Source organism: Lutra lutra, chromosome 3 (assembly GCF_902655055.1).
Source record: "Lutra lutra chromosome 3, mLutLut1.2, whole genome shotgun sequence".
NCBI lineage: Eukaryota > Metazoa > Chordata > Mammalia > Carnivora > Mustelidae > Lutra > Lutra lutra.
Genome location: NC_062280.1, coordinates 12,369,096 through 12,396,316, shown reverse-complemented (window position 1 = coordinate 12,396,316; position 27,221 = coordinate 12,369,096). Strand labels below are relative to the sequence as shown.

Sequence of the window (27,221 nt, the reverse complement as noted above, 5' to 3'; positions counted from 1 at the left end):
GATCGGGGCAGAGGACTGTGGGCCCTGCACCTGTCCTGGCTGGGCTCCGTTTATCCATTAAAGGAATCTAAGATGGCATTAGCACTTTCAGGAGTCGCATTAATTACTGGCTGAAATGGGGGCTTACTTTGCTACTAACACACCGTGGATTGTTTCTGTGACAAGTGTCTCCTGTCCTATACTTGTGCAGTAATTAGAATGCAAGGGTAGAATTTTGTATTCATCTTTGTTAAATTTTCATCTGTAAATCCCGGCCCATTCCTGAAGCTGCTGTCATCCCCTGGAACCTTGCTTTTGCCCGCCCCCTCCACAAAACATGGAAATTAGCTCTTCCTTCTAACTCTGTATAATTTTTAAAATTAGCTGATGTCTTCTATGTCTTACCCAAACTGATTTGAAGGTTTGGATGGGTCAGAGCCAAGTATAGAGACCAGAGTATTACAACGAGAACTTCTTTTGGAGCTGATGTTCACCTCTTAACCCATGTTTACTCGTTCAGTCACCGTGCACGGACTTTGCTGAAGGCTGGACTGCACGCGGTGACAGGCACACCCCCGACTGGCTTCGGAGTTTACAGTGTAGGAAGGCAGATGTTCTGTGAAGGTCACAGAAGGGAAAATAAAGACGATTTGGGTGACAGCAACAAGGGAACCTATCCTTATCTAGAATCAGGGAAGCCCCATCCGAGAACTGAGGATGAAAGGTGATTAAGACCAGGAGAAGGTGGGGGGCGGGGAGGAAGAAATGGAGTGTTCTAGAAGAGCACACAACCTCTAGTGATGGACAGGACAGAGTGACTAGAAGCATGTTCAAAGCCATGATGCTCCAGGAATGTGGGAGCATTAAATGTTAAAAGGAAGAGGATTTCAGATGAAGCTGGATCGAAAAGGCATGGGGCAAAGTAGTGCAGGGCTCAGCAAGCCGTGCTGTCATTTTGAGCCTGATTCTGAGAGCAGGCCATTGAATGGTTTTACCCAGAAGAGAGTGATAGTTGCATATTTAAGAAGGTCACCGTTGTGTCTATAGATATGAGCAGCAGGAGGTCAAGTGGATGGCAGGATTCTAATGCCATCTGTGTCCAGGGGACAGAAAACAGACCAAGATGGGTCAGTGTAGAGGATGACTCCCAAATCAGTTGAGAGGAGTGACTGATGGGTGTTTAACTGGACGCAAGGAATGAGGCAGACGCAAGACTATGGATGAGCCAGGTTTCTGGCTTGATCATTTAGGTGACAGTGGTGTCACTGGAGAGACAAGGAGTCCTGGTAGAGGGGGAGCACCCTACTGGGGGGTTTGTGAAGTCCTTACATATCTAGATACAATCTCTGAATCCGCAGCTCTAAGGAGCAACCGAGTCAGGAAAACAGATTTGGGCACTGTCAGATAGCGGTTCTCAGCCATGGCCACCAACTGGAATCATCTGGTGAATTTTTTTTTTTTTTAAGATTTTATTTATTCACCTGACAGAGAGAGAGATCACAAGTAGGCAGGGAGGCAGGCAGAGAGAGAGGAGGAAGCAGGCTCCCCGCTGAGCAGAGAGCCCAATGTGGGGCTCGATCCCAGGACCCTGGGATCATGACCCGAGCAGAAGGCAGAGGCTTTAACCCACTGAGCCACCCAGGCACCCCTCATCTGGTGAATTTTAAATGTATTCCTACACCTGGGTCCCATCTCCAACAAGTAAATCTGGGCCTGGCCATTGATTTTTTGTTTTGTTTTCTTAGTGATTCTAATGTCCATCCAGAAACTGAGAACCATGAATGAGAACTAGAAGGGAAGTCCTACATAGGTAAGGGACGGTGCGGAAGAAAAAGAAAAGAGAGTGGCATGGGACAGACCTCTTTTTGGGTATGACTGCTCACCTATCAACGGACTGACTTGAGTGCACTACCTAGCCATCCATACCTCTCCATTATTTATGCAATGTCATAACTTCAAAAGTATCCGTTCTAGTTTAGGACACTTTTGTTAGCGTTAGAGAGGCTACTCCAGATATCCACTGCTTCCTAAAGAGTCACCCCAGAACTCTGTGGTTTAAAACAATAATCAATCTGTAATTTTCCAACGTTTCTGTTGGTCAGGAATTTGGGAATTCAGCTGCGTAGGTCTGGCCTAGGGTCTCCTGTGCAGGCAGGTGGAGGAGCTGGTAGGGCAGGCAGAGGGACGCAGGTGGGGTCCGGCCAGGCACCGCTCTCTCTCTCCTTATGGAGACTCAGGCGTTCTCCACATGGGCTCTCCTTATGGGCTAGTCCGGGCTTCCTCACAACATGGTGGGCTTCAAACAGTCAGAGTGTCTATATGGCAGCCCAGAGGACCAGCACGAGTGTCCCAACTGGTAAGAGAGAGGCAGAATCACCTAGCCTTAGAAGTCCCATGGCATTCCATCCTTTTCACCGCGTTGGTTAACCAGTTCCAAAAACCTACCTATTTATTTATTTATTTATTTATTTATTTATTTATTTATTTATTTATTTGACAGACACAGATCACAAGTAGGCAGAGAGGCAGGCAGAGAGAAGGGGGGAGAAGCAGGCTCCCCGCTGGGCAGAAAGCCCGACGTGGGGCTCGATCCCAGGACCCTGAGATGATGACCTGAGCCGAAGGCAGAGGCTTTAACCCACTGAGCCATCCAGGCGCCCCCAAAACCTACCTAATTTTAAGGGGAGGGGCACAGAACCCAACTCTCAATGGAAGAAATATTGTTAAAGCTATTGGAGAATACAATCCACCTCAAAGGGTTAAAAACAACCACCACCACCCAGATTTCTTTCCATCAGTTCTAGGTCTACACTTCGTCAAGTCACTGAACATTTGAGGGGGACAAAAGCAAATTAATTGAACGGTTATTGTAATATTAAATGGAAATTGATAGCTTAAAGTTACATAGCTTCTTGAATTCCTAGAACTAACCTGATGACTTGTAGAGCAAGAGACACTCAAATGGAGTTTTTTCCTATTTAAAGAAATAGTAAAATTAATAGTAAAAATCAGATAACCAAAGTGTCTTAATTCTTTTAATTTCAGTCCACGATAAAATTTTCATATTAGAATTCTGACCTTTAATCTAACACCTGCAGGTTTAAAAAATATATCATATGGCTGCTATTAGCAGCTGTGGTACCTCTAATTCATATTGAGATAAGCAATGAGCTTTATACCTATTTTATTTTACCCATTTAGCTAGCATGGATTCAGTACACACCTGCATGTTTACTGTAATTGTGCTTGATTCCTCATATTTTTCCAGAACTACCAGTTACATTTGCACATAATTTAGAGCATGGCGAGCCCCTAGTCCACTGGAAGTGTTTTCAGCCAGCCTGTTACACCCACACGGTATTAGGACTTAGGTAAATATTCTGTCTAGCTACTTTCTCTGATCAATTCCACATTTGGGACTTACTACTGAGGACAAAAAAAAAAAAGGCAATTTTATTTTTACAAGGGATTTTGTTTTTGAGATGTTAATCAGAATAGAAAAGTAAAAATGCTTTTGATTGATCTTCTGCTTCTAACTTAGAATATTCAGTAAAAATCTTTCCTCCTTTTCTTTGGAATTTGAGGTCTCCACTTTGGGGGAAAAGATAATTACTGACATGCACTCTCACTCTGGTTTTTTTTTTCTCCTGCTCATTCACAGAACTTTTCAGACAAAGAGTACCAGGAAGATATAAGTCACGATTACCATTTAATCAATACCAGAATAAAGAAGTTAATTACCTGTTAGTCAATACCAGAATAAAGGAGTTAAGTTAATCTCTAAATCTCTAAATCTCTAAATTATTTCAACCTTGGATATTTTTTCACTGTGGTGTGAAGTAAGGAGACTGTCTAAATGCCATGGAAACCAGGAACACTTGCTTTGGGGGAAGTGTGTTTGTTTTCACTTACATACTATGTTTTAATTCCTACAGGCTTGACCAATTCAAAACAGGCATGCTGGTTTAAACATTGGTAAAAATTATCATCCGACTGATCATGACTTGTTTTCCTGATGATTTTATGACTTAGGTTGCTTTTCCTCTAAAGGCAGCAAAAAGAGAATTAAAGCTCGTTTGCACATTCCATCTCAGTTAAACAGCTAAAATTATAATTTCAGCCAATAAAAGAGCCAAACATTAACAAATGCCCATTGATGGAGAAGTGAGTAAAGAAATGTGGTATGAGAAAGGGAAATTAGAGAATCAATTCCATTTACTATAGCACCAAGAACCATAAGATACCGGAATAAACCTAACCAAAGAAGTAAAGGATCTGTACTTGAGGAACTACAGAACACTCATGAAAGAAACTGAAGAAGACACAAAAAGATGGAAGACCATTCCATGCTCATGGATCAGAAGAATAAATGTTGTTAAAATGTCTATATTGCCTAGAGCAATCTATACTTTCAATGCCATTCCGACCAAAATTCTACAGGCATTTTTCAAAGAGCTGGAGCAAACAATCCTACAATTTGTATGGAATCAGAAGAGACCCCGAATTGCTAAGGAGATGTTGAAATAGAAAAACAAAACTGGGGGCATCACGTTGCCTGATTTTAAGCTTTACTACAAACCTGTGATCACCAAGACAGCAAGGTACTGGCACAAAAACAGACACATAGACCGGTGGAACAGAGTAGAGAGCCCAGATATGGACCCTCAACTTTATGGTCAACTAATCTTTGACAAAGCAGGAAAAAATATACAGTGGAAAAAAGACAGTCTTTTCAATAAATGGTGCTGGGAAAATTGGACAACTATGTGTAGAAGAATGAAACTTGACCATTCTCTTACACCATACACAAAGATAAACTCAAAATGGATAAAAGACCTCAACGTGAGACAGGAATCCATCAGAATCCTAGAGGAGAACATAGGCACTAACCTCTTCAACATCAGCCACAGCAACTTCTTTCAAGATATGTGTCCAAAGGCAAAGGAAACAAAAGCGAAAATGAACTTTTGGGACTTCATCAAGATCAAAAGCTTCTGAACAGCAAAGGAAACAGTCAACAAAACAAAGAGGAAACCTACGGAATGGGAGAAGATATTCACAGATGACACTACAGACAAAGGGCTGATATCAGGGATCTATAAAGAACTCCTCAAACTCAACACACACAAAACAGATAATAATGTCAAAAAATGGGCAGAAGACATGAACAGACACTTCTCCAATGAAGACATACAAATGGCTAACAGACACATGAAAAAATGTTCACCATCATTAGCCATCAGGGAGATTCAAATCAAAACTCCATTGAGATACCACCTTACACCAGTTAGAATGGCCAAAATCAACAAGACAGTAAACAACAAGTGTTGGAGAGGATGTGGAGAAAGGGGAACCCTCTTTCACTGTTGGTGGGAATGCAAGTTGGTGCAGCCACTTTGGAGAACAGTGTGGAGATTCCTCAAGAAATTAAAAATAGAGCTTCCCTATGACCCTGCAATTGCACTACTGGTTATTTACCCCAAAGATACAGATGTAGTGAAAAGAAGGGCCATCTGTATCTCAATGTTCATAGCAGCAATGGCCACAGTCGCCAAACTGTGGAAAGAACCAAGACGCCCTTCAACGGACGAATGAATAAAGAAGATGTGGTCCATATACACTATGGAGTATTATGCCTCCATCAGAAAGGATGAATACCCAACTTTTGTATCAACATGGACAGGACTGGAAGAGATTATGCTGCGTGAAATAAGTCAAGCAGAGAGAGTCAATTATCATATGGAGCATAAGGAATAACACGGAGGACTTAGGGAAATAGAGAGGAGAAGGGAGTTGGGGGAAATTGGAGGGGGAGATGAACCATGAGAGACTGTGGACTCTGAGGAACTAACTGAGGGTTTTGGAGGGGAGAAGGATGGGAGGTTGGGTGAGCCTGGTGGTAGGTATTAAGTAGGGCACATATTGCATGGAGCACTGGGTGTGGTACATAAACAATGAATTCTGGAACACTGAAAATAAATTTAAAAAATAATTAAAAACTAAAACAAAACAAGTCTATCAGAAAAAAAAAAAAAAAGAAATGCGGTATGTACATATAATGGAATACTCTTCAGCCTTAAAAAAAAAGAAGGAAATCCTGTCCCATGTGACCACATGGATGAACTCTGAGGACATTCTGCTAAGAGCAATAAGGCAGACACAGGACGAATACGGCACGATTTCACTCACAGGACGTCTCTATAAACAGTCAAACTCCTATGGATGCAGGGAGTAAGAACAGTGCTTGCCAGAGTCTGGGGGGAAAGAGAATGTGAAGTTGCTTTTCAATGGGTAGAAGTTTTCAGTTTTGCAAGATGATTAAATTCTAGGGGAGTGCTGTGCGACACCGGGCCTGTGGTTAAGCACACATTGTGCCCTTAGAGAGAGGATAGATCTCATGTGAAACGTTCTTATCGCAATAAAAGAAAAAATGTTAGCTTTAGGTTATGCAATTGATCCCCATCATCATTTCAGTTCTTCTTTTTTTTTTTTTTTTTTTAACTGATAGTCACCTTCAAGGATGAGAAGCAGAGTTCTGAAGGGCCTGCAGATAGGGTGACATCAGACATGTCCTACCAGTGAACCATAAATGGACCTTAGAGCTGGTTTAATCAAATTTCTTGATGTTCCAAGAAACTGAGCACAGACGGGTTATGTCCTACACTTGAACCGAGGCAGCTCATTTGTATCAGAGCTAAGACTGCCTCCAGGCTCTCTGACCCATGACATGGTCCACTTTGTCGGTCTTGTAAGACACCTCTATGGTGGGAAAGACCATGAATTTATCCAACATTAGCGCTGGAAAAGATTTTGGAAAGCCTCTGTGTGAATCCCCTCATTGGGCAGATACCAGAACTGAAGGCCAGAGAGGTATCTACCAAAAGATACACAGTTTTTCAGCAAAATTAACATGCTTTCTTTCCTTAGATGTGATTAGAAAGAGTACATTTTTAATAGAAAATAGGACCCTCAAATTATTATTTGCCAGAGAAGTTAAGACTCCCTACACCGGAGGCAGTATGGCTCAGCTGGCTGAGGGAGGGGAAATCCTGGAGTTGGCCTGTTAATTGGCGAATGAACAATGGTTCCCAAACTTTCTATTAATTCTCTTCAAAGAACATATAAATCTCATGCTTTTCTCTTGCATGACTGAATTTCAAAAGAGGTATTACAATTTTCTTTTTTATTAGAAAATGTTGTTATACTCTAGAATATCGTGATGCTGTGGAAATCTCTAGCTGCGGGAAGCCGAGCCGAACCCAAACCACGGCCCCCACAGGGTGCTCCCCACCCAGGGCCTGGGGTGGCGGGCAGTAGTGGAAGCTCGTTTCTAAGGGATGCGGGGCTCATCCAGTAGGTAGGTTTGGTCCCAGGACTCCCCAACAGCGGCAACGTCCTTCAAATCGCACTCCAAACTCTGATTCTCCCTACCCAACTTTTTCCTTTCTTCTCCCTCTTCTTTCAAAGACTCCAGACCTGCCTGAAGTGTAGCCTCTCCCTGCTTGCTCACTGGCCTCTCCCTTCTCTTTCATAAGCTTTCCCTCACTGCCCCGACCCCCAAGCAATCTCTTGCTCCTCTAATCCCATGCTGGCATTGGCTTCTTGGAGGACTCAAACGAACACAAATAAGCTTTTTCGAACTACTCCTGTCTTTCTCTATTGGCGTTCCAATGCTTGCCCCAAACCAGGGGGGGCGTGGTCCACTCCTTTCTCCCTTCTTCCTAAGAGCTGAGAACCACCGTTCCAGAATCTTGGCTCAGTTATTTAGCTAAATATTGATTAACAAGTATTTTAGGGACATAATGTCTATGATATTACTATTACAGGAGCCGTTGACTACACAACTAAATTTAAAGTCCATCTGTGTTTATAAGGAGCAAGTAATGAAGTTGTAGAGGAAGGACTTAGAAAGAAAGAGTGGCTTCAATAATGAGGTAAGCGGCACACTGTTAAGTGTTGAATCTATCTAATCTAATCTAATCCAATCCAATGCATGTGCTCAAGGTCAGAAGAGAAGAAACCACCGCAGCCTTGTCATTTTTAAAAATCTGTATCAACTGGGATAATATAGTGCGAAGGATCATTGTGAGAAACAGCTAGAATATCGGCAAAGTGCCCATAAATTCCAAGGAATTGCCAACAGAGGTAACTGTTCCCCTGCTGCTAAAGGTTTTTATTTCTGGCATGTTCCCGTGTACTCTAGCATTAACTGTGTTACACACATTACATAGACCTCTCAGCCATAGTGCAAAAGGGGCCCCTTCTCCAGCAAAAGGCTGGAAGGAGGGGGGACAGGAGAAGCAGAACAGAAACACTGTGAATTCCAATCATGTAGCTTGGAAAAGGCAATGTGATGCTAATCCTGCAATAGTAAATTTCTTCTTATCCCCCGAAACTGATCCTGACATTTCCATCTATTCATTCGGTTCCTTTAGCCTCCCTGTCAAATCTCTCCTAGTTGCCAAGCAACAAAAACAGCCGTTCTGTACATAAGCATTAGGCAATAACTATTGTCAATGTTTCTCCTTTCTTTGAAAGGAAAATTTAACAACCCTTTCCTATGAAAAAATGATGACAAGAACCTGTCCATGGTGAAACCCGAAAGCTGTTTGTGTGGTCTGTGCTTTTACTGTTTGTATCCAAGGACTGGGTTCAGCTGATTTACACATCCCTCCAAAATGATGAAATTAAGATTTGCCCCAAAGCTTGCATGATTTGGTCTTTAAAAACAACTACGTATCCTATACCTGAGACTAATATAACACTGTGTGTTACACTGGAATTAAATGAACAAACAAACACAACAACATATCATTAAAACTGGCCACGTCCTAGGAAATGAGTTCTCTTTTAAATGAGGTTAACATTTTACAGATGCTCTGATTCTGCTAAAATTTCTTTAATCAGATGCCTGGGGTTTTCCGACCATATTCCACCGCACATAAAGACTGGAACTATATTTCAGGACGTTGTAAAACACAGACGAAGATAGTTACAGAAGGAAACAATAATAAAATGGGACATCTGCCACCTGTTGAGGACAAACTCTGAGGTTTAGCAGTGTAGCTCGGTCATCTGTAGAAACGACCCCTCTCGGTCCTCATGGTGGCTAGAGGCTCTTCTCTCCTTTTCTATTCTTCCTTCTTCATTTTAATGACTAGGATTATTGTTTACAACCCAACTTCTATAACTTTAACAGCCCTACACGCCGTTCACAGTAAGTGGTACAGCTCAGCGAGGGTATTCTAGACTAAGCTATTCCCCATTTCCGTATCATTCTGCTTTCCAACCTCACTTATTTTTTGCGAGGCTCAGCAATAGCTATAAAATTTTTGTTTGGAAAAGTCAAGTCCAGTTTTATGTTCTTTTTCTCATTTGGGCTTTTAATTTTTTTTTTTCTAATCTCGGTTCTATGTAAATTTGTATTTTGAGTTCCAAACTAGAGCTCCTTTTCCATTGTAAAATAAATAGATGAGCTCCCCTCAGATCTTTTAGAGTTTACGTAATTAAGAGCTCATGAAGCTCAATTTATTATTGTATTTGCAGATTCTGTTAGATGCTACTAATACCATATCCAATCTACGGATTAGGAAACTGAGGCCCAGAGAAGTTAGGTGACTTGTTCCAGACTGCTTAGTTAGTAACTAGGGTGCCGATAATCTCTGCCTCTCTCTCTAAATTCCATAACCTTACCTCACTGGAGATCACTTCCCAAGTATACATGGTTCCCTCAGTTGCTTAGGGTTCACTCTTTGTTGGAATTACTTATCAGTGCATACCTGGACAGTCGGCAAATACTATTCCGTAACCCCACTTTATAAGCAAGGATCCCCTCTGCTTTCCATCACCAAATTGTATTGCTGAATTACATTCTACTTAAACTGATACATAATAATGCATGACAATATCTGACTAAAATTTTTCTTCTGTCTATGCCAGTTCTGATAATTTTTTTTAGTGGAGAATTACATACAAAATTTTATAAATCAGCTTGACAATCTGGAGTTTCATGTGAGAAATAATATAATAGTCATTACGGAGATCCTAACCTTAATTCATTCATGAGTTTCTAGTACTGAACTTATTATTATTATTGTTATTTTTTATAGATTTTATTTATTTATTTGAGAGAGAGAGAGAGAAAAAGAGATTGCACAAGTGGGGAGAGGGGCAAAGGAGAGGGAGAAGCAGACTCCCCACTGAGCAGGGAGCCCTAAGACTCCAGGCTCCATTCCAAGACCCTGAGACCAAGACTTGAGCTGAAGGCAGCTGCTTAACTGACTGAGCCACCCAGCTACCCTTCTAGTACTGAACTTCTTTAAAAAGATGTCATTTAGAAAAGAGTTATAAAAAGTGAGTATGTTCAAAATATAAGGTCCCTAATTAGCGTGAAGATTTTGTTCTGGTATCTTTCCTTAACAAAGTGAGATGTGGGGATCACCGCCCCCCCTTTTTTTTTTGGTACATCAGAATATGACTAGTTTTACTCACCAAAGGACCTCACTTACTATGGTGAAAACTTCCCGAGGCCACCTGTATTTGATAACCATCTTAAAAGATGCTGCTTTTTTTTTTTGCAGAACTACAAAGTAGTCAACCTATGTAACCCTACTTTCTGTTTTAAGAAGCAATTTAAAACTTGCTTTATTTAATAGCAAAGAGTACTAAAATAAGGTGACAATTCCATTAACCTATATTTCAGTTTTCAAGAAGGCTCAAGATTTTGCAAAATATTGTGAATGGGAAATGTGGTCTCTAAAGAACTTAACTACTCAAGTACACACGTTCATTCATTCATTATCCATTCATTTACCCAATGGTATTTGGGGGTCAACTATGTGTCAAATCCAAGAATATGAAGGTAAGAGAGGCCCAATCCCTGTCCCCAAGGAGCACAGGGCTTCGCATGGGGAGAAGACAACTTTGGTGCACAAAGTACATGCTCAAAGGAGAACAGGAGGGCAAGAGAATTCAGGTGAGGCAGGAGGAAAGACGGGGGAGCGGGGGGTGGTGGATATTCCTCTGAAAGAGCTCCTGAAAGGCAGGTGAATGAGGGCCAGGCTCCTGAGGGGGACATCTCCCAAACAGAGGAAAACTGCCTTTGCGAAGGCCCACAGGCAGGAACATTCAAGGTCAGGATGGTGCCACTGAAGGCAGCCTGTGGGGAAGGGGCAATAAATAAGACAGAAAGGCAGACGGGGTCAGATTTCGGAGGACGTACGTCACACTGAGGAGACTCAACTTTAGTCCACCGATACTTCCAATTTAAATCCCTACAGCTGTAATCCACTAATATAAAGATATTTTAAAATAAAACAGCCATAGATAGTGCCGATTATAAATTTCGGTTGTTTTAGATATATTAAACCTTAAGTTATTAGTTTCTCCTTTGGACTAAAAGCTGCCTGAGGACAGAAATTATTTCCTCACCAAAGTACCTGTTCCTTCTCGGTTCATCCAACAAAGGATACACTGATGAACTCATTCCATCACAAGGCTTTTGTTAAGTATTAATTTCCCACCGTGCTTGGCTAGGTGTTTACAAGAATACTGCAGGGATCTGTTCTCATGACTCTAAAAGCTTGTAATTGGTAATTTAAGACATAACAGTTGTGATTACTCTTAATTCTCAGGACTAAAATGCCATTGCTCATGTGACAGATTGAGAAACAAACTAATAATAAAGAGGCCATAAAAGCTAATAAGTAAAGGAAATACAGGTACTAAAATAAATCAATGTAAAATTATAAATGACCGGAATTTTCAGTTGTTTAAGTGATTTATTTTATTGAGTTGAGAAATCTATTAACCATTTTGATGTAGGAAGGTGGAACTTACTGAATGAGTTAGAGGAGCTCTACCTTCATTGTCATGCAGATTGGTAATATTTACAACTTAAATATCACCGTCTTTCAAAACAATGCCAGCGCTTTGATGAGTTACTGAAGGGCAATGGAAAAAACACCGTCTACTGTTAATGTTCGTGCACGTATGTGACAGCGATCGTGACAAGTGGATGGAAGTGGTGCCTAAGCCAGTGCCTGGAGGATGCACCCCGCACCACTGTGGTCTGGGCGCTGACAGATCAGCCTCCGTCCCCTCACTGGCTGGGTGCCACCAGTGTTTTGAATAAGACACTCTGCTGAGCCTACCATATTAGTCTGTCCAACCAGCCAGGCTTTGCAGAGAATCGATTACTATGACTCTGGTTCTTTAAAGTGCTTTTCCTTCCCATAACCCAACATTAGGAGTTGTCCCGTGCATCCATCAATAGTCATTTGGAAAGGGGCCAAACTTTGGTCAGCACCAGCTTCTCACACTGGAAAACACGGTCTCACCTAAGGAGGTGACCAGGAGTCAGAGAGAATGTGAAGCCCTCCTATAAAAGGGGCACATCGTTTTGCTCTTCTTTGCTCAATGCTCAGTAAGTAAAAACAACTTTGTATGCAAATGATATATGGAATATATTACACAATACAACGACTAACAAATTTGCATCAATTTCTATGATAACACTTAGGACTCCAAATACGCTGCACATTGTGGAAAATGGTTTTGGCCACGTTCTCAGAGACCTGGGCTCACGGGTTTGTTCTTCTGTGCCCTGGCGGTACTTGGGTGGAAAGCTCTGGCATGCAGACGTGTAGTGGAAAGGGGCCAGGCTTTACAACTAGACACAGCTGGGTGTGAAACCCTGCCCCTCCATGTTTCCTGAGAGTCTGACTTTGACCAAGTCACTGCACCTTAAGCCTCCGTGTCCTCAGAATGTTATTTCATACGAAGATCTACAAAACGGGTAGCATAGCCGTTGACGGAGCCAGGGCGAGCTCTAAAAAAAAAATCTCACAAGTCCTGCTCCTGCTTGAAACCTTTCAGCAGTGACTTCTGCCCTTTGAGTAAAGCCCTCCCTGGCTCATATCTCAGATTCTAAACCTTTTGGGGCACAGACCCTCTTTGGCAGTCTGGTGAAGGCTACGAGGTCATTCTTAGAATGTTTTACAATAAAATACATATGATTAGAAAGGAAACCACCATTCATACTGAAATAAAGTTGGAACAAAAGAGTATGCCACAGGATCATCCGGGCTCCTCTATTAACATCAAATAAGATGATGGAGGGGGGCACCTGGGTGGCTCAGTGGGTTAAGCCTCTGCCTTCGGCTCAGGTCATGATCTCGGGGTCCTGGGATCGAGCCCCACATCGGGCTCTCTGCTCAGCAGGGAGCCTGCTTCCCCACCCTCTCGCTCTGCCTGCCTCTCTCTACTTGTGATATCGGTCAAATAAATAAATGAAATCTTTTTTTTTTTTTAAAGATTTTATTTATTCATTTGACAGACAGAGATCACATGTAGGCAGAGGCCGGAATAGAGAGAGAGAGAGAGAGAGGAGGAAGCAGGCTCTCCACCGAGCAGAGAGCCCGATGCGGGGCTCGATCCCAGGACCCTGAGATCATGACCCGAGCCGAAGGCAGAGGCTTTAACCCACTGAGCCACCCAGGTGCCCCAAATAAATAAAATCTTTAAAAAAAAATAAGATGATGGAGGGGCAGTTCCTGTAACTACAGTCATTCTGAAGTATTGAAATGAAAAACAAACCGCATTTCAGGAGATCGGTGGCAACTGTAATTTGATTTGAGGCATCTGTGACTTCTAGTTGTGAAAGTCACAGGTACTCCTGCTGCAACCGTGGGCTTTTTTCCCCGCTTGCGTTCAGGATTGAAGGCGATGCTAAATTTCTTCTGGATGTGAGTGAAGATGAAAATGCATTTTTTTTCATGCAAGTTCGTGGAATCCACCCACGGATCCCGTGGAGATCCAGGAACACAGGCGAAGAGTGAATATTCGACCAACACCAACTCCTGCCGCAGTCGCTGACCTCACCTCCCCTTACCGTCCCTCTCTGCTCACCACACTCTCGCAACACCGACCACGTGATTTCCAAACACGTTAAATTACCACCTCCACTCCCCGCCAGAGCTTTTGCTTTTCTATCTGGAATAGAAAATAGAGCCTGCCTCTCCCTCTTCCACTCCCCCTGCTTGTGTTCCCTCTCTCGCTGTGTCTCTTTCGGTCAAATAAATAAAATAAATAAAATACTAAAAAATAAAAAAATAAAAAAAATACTAAAAAAAAAAAAGAAGAAGGGCTTTGAAGTGTAATCAGACCCCAACAAATAATGAGAAGGGCAGATATTCAGAGTCATGAACCCTCTGTGTTGAAAGAAACGTTATAGGTTATCCAGCACGACCACTAGGTAATGGTGTGGCCATGTCTCTGTGAGGCCATCTCTGGAGGTGTAACCTAATACCCTAGCCCTCAGCTGTAACCCAGCATGGTGGTTAAGACTTTGAGTTGTAGAATGGTACTGCCTAGGTTCAAATCCCAGCTCTGGAGCTTACTAGCTATGTGAACTTAGGCTAATTACGTAACTTTTCAGTGTCTCAGTTCTCCCCTCTGTAAAATGAGAATAACAATACAATTAACTTCATGAGGTTATGGTCAAGATTAAGTGAGAAAATGAAAATAATATGCTTAACACACATTCAGCGAATGCCCCTCATGATTCTTTCTGTTGAGTGGTTTTCTAGCGTGTCAAACTTACTACGTATACCCCAAAACCATTTTTCCCTTCTTCCATTGTAAGTGAATTTTTTACTAGCTAGAGACTATCCAGTTTGGAGTTTCTACAGCCAATACGTAACTATATCATACCTTTTCCTTGACATTCACATGCGTATTGAGTTCAGCCATCTTGCTTCTAGTGGAATAAGCCCTATAAAGAAGGAAAAGAAGATTAAACCTTTAAAATTGATTTCTCAGGGTGTTACTTTCATGTTCTCTCCAAACATAGTAAACAATTTCATTCAGCCATAATCATAAATACCATTTTAGAATGTAAAAATACTCTCAAGCTAAGCATTTGTCTTAGATGTTCTAAAAGCATGTTATGATTACTCTAGAAGACAATGTAAAATCTTTTATGCATACTGTATTGACATGAAAAATGACAAAGACAGACGTGTGTGCACCCAAACTGTGTTTCTTAGTAAATAAAAGAAAGATGGTCAAAACAGTGAGAGGCGGGGTGCCCGGGTGGCTCAATCATTAGGTGCCTGCCTTAGTTTCAGGTCAAGATTCCAGGGTCCTGGGATCGAGCTGCCTGCACAGCAGGAAGCCTGCTTCTCCCTCTCCTACTCCCCCCTGCTTGTGTTCCCTCTTTCACTGTGTCTTTCTCTGTTAAATAAATAAATAAAATCTTCAAAAAAAGCGAGAGAAGGAAAAGCATACCTATTTTAACTGAGCATTATCATCCCAATCCTTCTTGTCTCTTAGTTATTTTATTTGCCTCTAGTTAATATAACAAATATTTAACAAGTCTTTCCTACATACACATAAATACACCAAAGCTCTCGAGGAAGAAAGAGAAGAAATGATTCAAGATTTAAACATAAGAAACACCGTACATAACAGTTTTTAAACCGTTTTTTTCACTTATCAACATATGAACATCCTTCCAGATCAAGGCATACCTATTCCTTTACCATAATTTTAATGACTATAAATTCATGATTTCTATGAAATGGAGTCTTAAAATTGCCCGTAATCTTTCTGTCTCCCTAAATTCTTTAATTTTCTAACTCTGGTGTCCAATCTTCCTTGTGAAGTGACCCACTCAGGGAAGATCTGTGTTCTTAATAAGAAGCGGTGGTGTTTTCTTTCCTCTCATCTGGTCTAAATCTTTCACCATTATTATGGGAGATAGAACTTAAGTCTTTAATAGTTTCAATCTCTTTTTGAAATAGAGCATAAATGACTTAAATGGGCAAACAGACTGGTTGAGGAATTAGTAGCAGGATAGGCCAAGATATCAATACACTCCCTATTTGCATGTTTAACGCTTTTTGTCAATCAAGAACCATTGAAACTCTATCTTATATTCTTTTTGACTCATGATACAGTGAGTGTATCTAGAGTTGATACATTTCAGGGATAACTTACAATAATTCTCAGATTTCTCCTCGCCATTTTCTTTTAAACCCAGGTCTTAAATAAAACATAAACTCAGATCCATTATCTTTTGTTGATTTAGGATGAAAGCCTGGCGATACGTAATCTTAATTACCACGCACATAGGAAATCCACATAGATATATTATTATCTATTACTAGATATTATAAATAGTAAGATTTCATCTTTGTAAGTTTCCAAGTGATAATGACAGACACATGCATTTGGGCACACTAGCAGGAGAGACTCTGCAAACTCGATCCCCAGTAAGACAGCTCGTTCCCATATGCTCTGCAAAGAGTGTCCATGCCATTGAACATTGCTCCCATTTAAATAACTGTCGCAAATCACAATTCTGCATCTCTGAGTTGGCATATGGGAGAAAGCAAATAATACTAGCTGGGGAGAGGGGCCACCTGGGTCGCACCCAAGAGTCACCCACTCTTGAGTTTCGGCTCAGGTTGTGATCTCGGGGTGATGAGATTTAGTCCTGAGTGTGGCTCCCAGAGCAGTGGGGAGTCAGCCTGAGATTCTCTCTCCCTTTCTCACTGCCCCTCCCTCTGCATGCTCTCTCTCTCTCTCTACTAAATAAATAAGTTCTTAAAAAAAAATACTAGCTGGCAAATAATACCTGAATTTCATTCTTGTTTATTGCTGCTCTTGAGAGTTACTAATAACAGAGAATGGAATTATTTTCTGATGGTTGATTTTCTTATTCAAATGGAAGTTTTGGCATGTAAATACACACTGCGTACACATGTGGCTTTTTCTGCGTGTGACTGTGTGTGTGAATGTGTGTGTGTGTGTGTGAGAGAGAGAGAGAGAGAGAGAGAGAATGAGGAAATGAGGATGGGGGAGGAGGCAGATATGGGTTATACCTGTGGAACTACGAAGGATCAGGGTGATAGCTGGATTTAGTGCTATTTGTTAGGATAGATCTACGAGCCACAGCTCCTTTCATTAAACTAGATTAGCCAAATCTTCTGGACACATCTAATCTTGCCATTATAGATGTGTGAAATCTGATAGAAAAACCGTTCTGTTTTTATTTTGCTTTGATGCCTTGGATTTGGGTGTGAAGCCTTTTCTAAGGCTGGAGTGTCATAATCCACAGAGGAATCAGGGAAGAATGCCATCAAGGACAGAGAATTTCTGAGCTCTGAGGAGGCGGCTGCACTGAATGGTGGGCTCTATTTGTAGACGAACAATATACACATGAATATGTAGTTTTCTTTTACTTAATATATATCTATTCATATATATTTCCTTGGCAATTCTCTTTGTTTTTGACCTCAAAGTCTAACTCAAGAAGATTCTTCTTTGGTAGTGGTGCTGGTGGATTAATTACAACATTGTGTGGGTGTTTGCGTGCGTGCGCGCGCACGTGGAAAAGCTGGCTCTGGGGGTGAAATGATCTATTACAGGTTTCTCAGATGGTAAGAGAGGATTAAGATAATGGTGGGGGCTGTTCTTTGTCCATCTTCTTCTCTTAGTCCTTCCCCCCATGTGGAGCACCGCATCTACAGGCTCGACCTCCCAGGTGGACTCCAGCGCTCTCTCCACATCAAGGCTTTCAGCTGGCTGGCGTATAACAGAGAGATGAGGGAATCAACTGTAGTTCCAGTTATGGAAACTAGAGGAAGAGTTTTAATCTAAATAGAATATAAATTTGGTTTGCCCTAAAGAATTAAAGAGTTTAACTGGCCAGGTAGTCAAACTGAGTTCTATCGCTAAGGACAAATGTGAGGGCAAGGTTGATCATCAGTGTTAAATGTCCACACCCTCAGTCTGGCGCCAGTCCCTCTGGATTATTCCAAAGTACATCTCACAGTGGCACGGTGCCATATGCTTGTTACCCTTCCTGAGCTGATTTCCTCTCCCCTGTGAAAATGAAACTGTGCTGTGCCTCTATTCTTTTGGGAGTCTCTTTTCTGCTATGAACTCCATCGGGGCAGTCAGATCAATTTGATCTGAATCTTAATTGTTTAACATTTTTTCTTATTTTATATATTTGTCAGAGAGAGAGAGAGAGAGCACAAGCAGGAGGAGCAGTAGGCAGACAGAGAGGGAGAAGCAGGCTCTCCACCAAGCAGGGAGCCCCAAGTGGGACTCGATCCCAGGACCCTGGGATCATGACCTGAGCCGAAGGCAGACGCTTCACCGACTGAGCCGCCCAGGCATGCCTTCATTATTTAGCTTACATAGTTAAAGAACTTTTCCTCCAGGACACATATTGTCACATCCTCCAAACTAATAAGCCTAGAGTTTGGCAACTTAAGAGTTGCAGACCTCTGAGCTAACCCGAGAGCCCTCTAAGGCTATGAGTGACAGGTGTTTGGGACCAACAGACCTCCTTATTTCCCTTGCATCACACTTGGTCACCACACATCGTAGTTTATCATTATGGGACCGGATGGATGCCCATATCCTAATATACGATGACCAAAAGAGCTTTAAATCCACTAGAAAAGTACAGGATCTCTGGCTTCTTGGAAAAGCATCTGGTTTCTAATTTCTACTATCATTTAAGAGTGTTCTCAGAACTGACCAGTTACTGAAGCCCAATTATTCAAATCCATAAGTATGTGTTCTGTGCCTGTCAATCAATATAAAATGAAAATAACCAGAAATTCTGATATCGATATAGTGTTTCAATAGCTTGGGTTCTGCTTGAAATTTTTTTTCTTAAAGCTGTACTTTGCTTTCAGTGATAACATTACAAACATACATAGATATCATCGAAGTTTTATACATATCCTAGAGAAAAATAAAGATTAAGGATATTGTTGACTGAAATTTTATTTATGAAATAACATATTAATCTCTTACTTCATTCTAGATCTATTTATATATAACATATATAGATATATGTACTCCATAGTCAAAAATGAAATAACAGATTTATCTCTTACTTCGTTCCATATATATATATGTGTGTGTGTATGTATATATATATATATATATATATGTTCATATATATATACTATAGTCAAAAATTTATTAGGAAAAGATATCAATCCCAAAGAAAAGAATTTCACAATTTATCACCAATATATCATCTATATACTTCTCTGGTGCAAAATTAATAATCCAGAAATATAGCTACCACTAGTCACTTCATGTGCAAAGTTGTATCAAACTGAATATTCATTATGCAAAGACCTTACTTAATATACGTTAATGTCAGTCAGGAAATCTATTGGTTTATAACAAAGATAAATATTTTTTATGAAAAATAAATCTGCATAGCACAAATTCTGGCAAATATGTTTCATCATTCCTAAATAATACAAATCAGTGAAATTCAATATATATGCCAAACTAATCAGCTACCAAACTCTGTGTTTAAAAAAATATATGTATTTCTAATTCTCACACAATCATATACAACATAAAGAGTGAAAACAAGGTATTGAAATGCCAAATTGCTTTCTGACTCTGTTTCCCTCGTGTTTTACTGTGTAGACAGTAACGAGGTTTCACTTTTGTTTCTCTGAAACTTATGACTGCTTTTAGATTCACTTTCCTGTTCTCAGGTACTACGTCACTTTTCTTGAAATGGATTCAGGGAACCAGAGGTAATATATAAGAAAAATTTTAAAATAACGATTTTAGCAATTTTTTTTTCAAGGTCATTTATGCGAAGTTCTTCCATGATTTATAAAAGTGTAAAGATCATAACACATAATTGGAGCTGTTGATAGAGTATTTCATAAATTATCATAATGTAGCTGAAGGAGACAGGGAAGAGGCAGACATTCGAATGATAATGTGCAGAGAGGGAAGATGAGCAGGTTCGCAGAAGATGTGGATCAACTTGACTTTCTGGCCGATCATCAGAAACAACTGGGGAGCTTACAGAAATAGAGAGTTCTGGAACCCCTTGCCAACTGGTATGACAGGGTTGAGCCCTGAGCAAAGCAATTCCCTAGGTCATTTTCATGCAAAGCCAGATTTGAATTTGGCTGGGCTGAACCAGAATGTGCTGGGACTGTAAAATATATCCTAGATTTCGGACTTAAAACAACGAAAAAGGAATGTAAGTCGTCCCAATATTTTTTGGATCTGTTATGTGTCAAAATGATAATATTTAACTTATTAGGTTACATAAAACACAACATTAAAATTAATTTTGCCCATTTCTTTTTATGTTTTTAAAGGTGACTACTAGAAAATTTTAAATGGCCTATGTGGCTTATGCTGTGTTTCCATTGGAAAGTCCTGTCCTGGAGTAGCTGTTCTTTTTTTTTTTTTTTTTTTAAAGATTTTAGTTATTTATTTGACAGACAGAGATCACAAGTAGGCAGAGAGGCAGGCAGAGAGAGAGGGAAGGATCATGACCTGAGCTGAAGGCAGAGGCTTAAACCACTGAGCCACCTAGGTGCCCCATGGAGTAGCTGTTCTTAGTTTGATTCCCAGAAGGGCAGTATCAGCGTCACCCAGGAACTTGTTAGAAAGGCCGATTTTCTGCCCCTCACTAGAGAGACTGAAGTCTGGGGTCAGGGCAGCTCAGCAGTGAGCATTTTCTCCCCCTCCCCCCCAGATCTCAATCTAAGCTTTGAGAACCCCTACTCTCCAGTCTCCATCCTGGGAATATTAAGAAAAGGCCTCTTCCTGGATCTCAACCACTACACACAACACACTGAGTCTCACAGAAGCCTAGAGAGATAAATGGGGGGCCAGTTTCCCACAGATTACACTAACGAATGATCCTTCCACCAGCATATTATTAATAATAATTAACACACTTATGGAGCATTTATAATGCCAGGCCTTCTGTTAAGTGCTTGGCAAACATTTTTTCCAGTTAACTCTCCCCCTATAAAGTCGAAATTATGATTACCCCCCATTTTATACATGTGAACGCCGAGGCACAGAAATTCAGTAATTCAGCTGGGGTTGCCGAGTAAGTAGCAGGCCCAGGACTCAAGCCCTGGGCAGTCTGACTCTGGAGCCCACAGCTGTCGTGCTGTTGGCGCCTCAAAATCATGGTAAGCAAGTCATGGGGCTCGCTGTGTTAGGCAGTGCTGCGAGAATTCCGCGGGACTGCAGGGGCCCATCCCAGGCATCGGCTTCTCGGGCGGGGCGGGCAAGCGACGCATATGCCCCGTACCTATGTGGACCTTGTACACGCTGCAGAGCAAAACCACGGAACTCACACGGCAAGGGACAGGAATATACTTGTTAGAGAGGGTGGTTGTTTTCCTGTGGCTTCCTGCCCCAGAGGAGATTGTCGAAAGCTGCCTTGAGCTGGCCCTGAGCCAACGAAGGGTCTCCCGGGCTCTTTCACGCTGCCCGGGGGCTCCATGACATTCCAGAGCCTGAAGCTTAACTGCTTCTTCTTTCTAAATTCAAGTAATTAAAGTGTCCGGGTGTCCGACTTGGGTACAGCCCAGACAGTGCTGTGGTCACGTAGGGTCTGCTGAGCCATCTGCTCGCGGCTGTCCCGGAGAGAAGGCACGAGAACCGACCTTGCGGGCAGGTGGTCAGTTACTCGGTGTGGCCGGCGGGAGCAGCAGAAAGACTCGGTCACAGCCGAGTGTCCAGCGGTCTCCCAGAGTGCCAGCCCCTAACCTGTGCAAACTTAAGCGACAGCTGCATTTTCACTCGGTCTGCCTCTGGAAGGAGGTGGAATACAACTGATTAGTTTATTTCCTTCTCTACTGCCGTCAGCGGGTCCTCAGCAGAGAGCAGCGCTCTGAGTCAGTGAGTAACGGGTCCGGGACGTTTTGAACAGAACTGTCTGTATGGGGTGCCACATCCTGACGGACGTCGCAAATAAGGTTCTAGATGGTCACTGTATAGCGTGAGGGCCTCAGGTCTCCAGCCACAGATTAAGACGCTGGTGTTGCAGGGGAAGAAAAACACTTTTTATCTACACCCTTCTGAGTTCTTCCCTTTGTAATAAAAGACAGATTAACGAGAAAAATAAACAGAAATTTATTAACGCGTGTGCCTCCTGTATACGCGGGAGATATGAGGGAAAAGCGAGGATGCTCCCGAGGCGTATTAGAGTGCAGAATCAAATACCATCTTCGCAGGGAAAGGGGAGGAGGGGTGTAGGCCTCTCAGGGGAGAGCAAATGATTTTTAGGAGGGATGAGAGGTTCGACAGCTCGTGACACAGTGTGTCTGAGTGTGATGTCGACTTCTAGACTCCTCTCCTGTGACAGGAGTCAACAGTCTTACGTGGTTGACAAAACTGCCCGAGGGGAGCTCAGATCCAGCCTCTCCCTGCATTTGCTGTTTTCCCAGTGCCTTCAGCTCCCGAAAATCAATAGGTCAAAGGGGCACAGTTTGGCAGCAAGTCCTGTATATCTACAGTCATATTCTGGGCCGGCATATTCGCCACCCTTCGGAGTATGACCTCTGTGGCCCTCTTCGGCTCTCAGGACTACAAGGGTGGAAGGGAATGGGAGTGACGGGAACATTCGCCAGCTAAGGCAGCAGGCAAGGTGAAAACGCACCTTAAAAAAAAAATAAAGTGCGTGGGTGCCATCTGCAGTGTTTCCCTGTGAAGATCACCTTTAAACTGATCAGGGACTACCTGTCCAGTCCCCCATGACCAATCGGGGGTACCTGCGTGTCACCTAAGCAGGGAGACAGTGTTCCTTCGGTAAAATAGGGACTTCGTCTAAACGGAAGAGTACATAGGATTTCTGTGGCTGGACTCTCCCGTGGCCTAATCCCTCTCTTCCCTTTCCCTCAGTCCTTTGCTGTTCCTTATCTGGTGTTGTAATTACTGAGGTCTCTCCAGTTCCAAGGGCTTTTAGCTCTTTCTTCTGTGGTTTGATTCCCACAGTTTAATAAAAGTTCCTGCGCTGTGCCTTGTTCCTCAGAGGAAAGCTGCTTTAATTATTAGGAATGAGGACACATAAACAATGAAACAGAGAATGGTGATTGAAATATGAATTTCATATAAAGATACTTACCAAGACTTTTTTGTTTAATTTGGAGGGGAAAAAAAAAAACCCCTCAAGGTTGCATTTTTATTCAAAGACACTTCAATGTACTAAACTCACTGTTAGAACAACTTCGCTGAAAAGCATTTTAAGGGCAAATGTCAGAAAAAATTTCACATTTAAAAAGCCCAGACTCTGCCTCTTTTGAAAGGCAGGGTTAGCCTTTGGTTTAGAAATGTCGTTGCCTACGAAGTTCTTTGTGGGGAGAAGAAAGAAAATTGAATGTTTTATTTAAACAGGTCATTAACAGTCAATACTTATTTGAAAAGGCCTGCTTCCAGAGGCAGATAAAAGCTTCCAATCACTTAGAATATCACTTGAACGCATCTAGGGCAAGATGTGCTGATTCAGTTTCAGACTTCTCTCAACAGCCCCGCACTGGCGTGGGAGGCACCGTCCTCCGGATCGGCCGCCCTCGTGTATGCTGCACACCGAGGCAGCAGACAGCACAAAGCCCACTCTATGGCAGGCCCGGCTTTGAATTTTCCATTTAGTGCTGGCAAATGCGTATGAATGAAGATTACCCATTTTTGCATAGAGTGCCAAACCACCTCCCGGCGGCAGCAGAATGCAAATGGAAGCAAAAGAGCAGAGGGGAACTCAAATCAATGAATGCAGCGGATCCCGGGCCCTGCAAGCAGAGGGTGGGCATGCGGCAGGCTTTCTTAGCATTCAGCTGTAGCATGATTTTTCTATTTAATGTGAAATTATTTCATTTCCTATGTCTCTGACGGCTTGAGAATATAAATAAAGCTTTTTACTAAAAGTGACCGGATGCTGGCGCTCGGGGAAGGCTCTGCTTCTGATCGCTGGGCTTTCAGGCAAACATGCGTTTCCATAGAGATGTGGGTGACCTGGGCCCGGTGCAAGTACCCACTTGTACCAGCCGTTCAATTATGTTTCAAGATGCAGTGATGTCAGCTCGAGGCTTTAAAACATGCCCATCTTCAGAGATGCCTTGGGAAAGGTGAAGTGACTGGCCTTGTGAGGTTCGAAGAAGCGCGCTCTAACAGGCTCCCTTACCGCAGATTACACCTGCTCGCTCCCATCCCCCTCCTGCCCCTCGAGCAAATCTCTGATCCCAGAGGGGTGCGGACACAAAAGCCCAGCGCAGTTCTCCTTCACACACCAGAACACCAACTGCCTTACGCAGACTCCCCAAATGCTGAAAAAGAACACGCTTTCCTTCTCTTTCCTAGTCCCCAGTCCTTCAACTCGCTATGGGCAAGTCCTACAGAGGGCAATGCTTGTTCTCATGCTCTATGGGAACTGCGTGCAGTGGTTACAAAAGAACCCTAACCGAACTCTTACTGTGGACCGGGCACCGCACTAAGCACCTTGCACGTATTAACTCCTTTAATCCTCCTAATAATTCTATGGAGTACGGGGGCCTCATTTTACAGAAAACGAAATGGAAGCACAGAGAGTAAGCTACTTACTCGAGTCACACTGCTCAACTTGGACCTACTGAATCCTTCTATCACGGGAGGGAGACAGACATGTACACGAAAACACAGATGGAGGCCAGACGAGGAGGTGGAGAAGGAAATCAGAGTGTGGACTCAGGAAATCAGGGTTGAAACGGAGCTGGCTCCAGCACCAGGGCAGAGCAGCCCCAGGGCCGCTGCAGACACCCGGCACGGCAGAGGGCGCAAGGCAGGCTCACGGTCAGCGGGGGCTGTATGCTTTTCAAAAACTTTTTACAGCAACTTTATAAAAGAAACCCTGATAGTCACCTCCAAAGAAAACATGACTTGTGGTTCTGCAACATAACTCTGGACTGGCAAAGAGAAATCCTAACTCAACTTGGCAAAGAGAAGCCACACGTTCGAAGCCAGCTCTGCGGAAGCTGGCTCATTTGTCGTGGAATAAACACCTGGTAAAGGAACCATCCGTTTTTCAGAGCCGCGTCTCCTTGCAGAAACCTCTGTTCCAAGAAGCTCACAATATTCCTAATTCATGAAGTCAGAACTCTTTGAGTAAACATTTAATGATTTTCTCAAAGTAGCATGGAAAGGTTTTTCCTGCTTCCTTGAAATGGCACTGGCCCCATAAAGACAGTGTAAGATGACTGCCTCACAGGCCCTGGCCTTGGGTGGGGAGGGAATACTAGGAAACTGAGGCAGCACCTTGATATCCAGCAGGAGAGAACCCACAAGGAGCCAGCCGCTCTAATGCATTGATAACCGCCACCCCCCAGCCCCTCTACCCCCCCCCAGCACAATTACTGTTCCTCCTAAGGCTTTCTGACAAAATCAATCTCAACTCACTTTTTAAGGCTTCCCAGCGTGTTCCAAATCAGGGCTCCCCGTGCAAGGCCCGAGCTTCTGGCTCTCTCACCAGGCAGATAAGCCCTGTTCTCCGACCCGCCACCTTTATTGACATGCTTTTACCATGACCAGTAAGTCATCTCAGTAGTGACGCGGGTGGAATCAGAAACCAAGATAGGTGGCAGGATCCTGGGTGTGGCCCAGTAACCGGCAGTAGGCTGGTGGCCTCAGCCACCTGAGGCTCAAAGGGACTCACCTTTGGGAAACGGCTTGCTAACTGGCCAGTGCTTTTGCCTTCAGGTTCTTATGAGTGAATTCCCAGTTCTCCACTCCTCCTATCCTAGAGAAGGCGCAGCTCTAAGACCAAACTTGCAACCTTTACAAGGACTGCCTCGGAGGCTAAGGGACATACAGGCTGGGACTCTAGTCATCATTCCAAAGGTCAGTTTCTGGGTATGGTCATCTGGAAGGCTTCTAATCTTCCCGTGACACTAGTGCAGGCCTATCAATCAATTAGCAAACATTCCTGGCATGACACCCTGTGGCTTGCCTTATCCCCTCCCCCTTCTAAAACCTGTTCCAGGTTCTAGACCTAACTGGAAGCATCTGCTGGCTACTTGTGCACTAAGTGAATCGTGTACTACCATGTCCATGGGTATATACATTTTACAAAGGGTCATGCTCTCATCCGGAGGAATGAAATTCTCATGGTGAACGTTCAGTCCTTACCAGTGAAAAGCTCATGGGAGGTGTATGGGGGTGGGGATAACCACTGGCTGTGGGGAGCAGGCAGAATGGAGGAGGCTTTCTTACCTCTCACACCTGTTCTACCTGGAGGCAAGTTAGTCCTGTGTATGTTACCTCTGTTTGCTGGTTTGATTTAAAAAAAAAAACGAGTATGTAAATTCAACATGTTTTCAGAAAGATGCTATTTCTCCATCGGGGCAAGCTTGTCTTGGTCCCCAGCATAGAGCCCATGTGAGTCACCACCCACAGGCAAAGTCATCCAAGGAGCGGCGCCCCCCCCCACTCAAGACCCCCCAGCTGGCCCTATGGTAGAGTGCTAGAGGCCTGGGCGTGAATCAGGTGCTTCAGTCAACATCCAGAGTGTCCATCCGTAAATGATTACAGAGAGGAAACTGCCAATTTTCTGCTATTTAGATTCTTGCTTATTTTCTTATGACGGAAAATAAATAATTACCAGGATCCCAATTCTGCCTCTTACTAGTCTTGGTATTTGGGCAGACACAGAATTCTCAATGGCTCTGCTTCCTCGCCAGTAAAATGAGGATGCTAATAATAAGAACCTCATTGGGTGGTAATGACGGTGACATGAGTTTATGTTCGTAAAAGTGATGAAAACAGTGCTTGGGCACACAGCAGGTGTTAGAAAATAAATATAAATAGAGAAATCATCTCACTGGATTCCTCCACAGCCTGTGTGATTGCTTTTCCATATTCCTTATTTTACAGGTGAGAAACGAAGCCTGGCATCTAGCTGGTCATACAGCTAGCCAGTGATGGGGCTGGCCTTCAAAACGCAACCTTCTGACCACAAAGTGTCCTTATAGGGCTATGCCCTCCCCTTCCCTGGACGCTGACGCCTTATGGGAGGACCAGGGCAACTCCAGGGAGGCGTGGGTGGTGGGCTAAGGCCCCGATGCAGCGTTGCCAGAAGGGATATAAATTCACAGGGCTCTGTGCCCATAGGGTCATTTGTTCTTCATGTTCTTTCTCACAAAGACCTCTTCGCCGCGGAATGGCTTGGAAACCCAGGCCAGGTCAGAGTTTCCAGCCATGTGGCTAACCAGATGTGATCGAAGCTCTGGTGACCAAATTCACAGCTAAGGTACTGGTCTTCAGAGGACGATAAGCAGTTACAATACAGAGAGAGCAAAGTTCCAATGAAGTCTTACAGCTAATTAGAGAACAACTTAGAAAGTACTAAATCTCCTTTCATACATTCTGATTTCAGGTAACTGTATTAAGGATGGATAAAAGAG

At 42.9% G+C, this 27,221-nt stretch overlaps 1 protein-coding gene across 1 annotated transcript in view; it reads right to left on the bottom strand.

Moving 5' to 3' along the window:
* SPATS2L (spermatogenesis associated serine rich 2 like) overlaps positions 1–27,221 on the bottom strand; it is a 165,970-nt gene that overhangs the window by 72,781 nt on the left and 65,968 nt on the right. The window contains 1 exon segment of the mRNA XM_047720835.1: positions 14,692–14,752. Coding sequence (XP_047576791.1) covers positions 14,692–14,730 — 39 coding nt within the window. The 5' untranslated portion in view covers positions 14,731–14,752.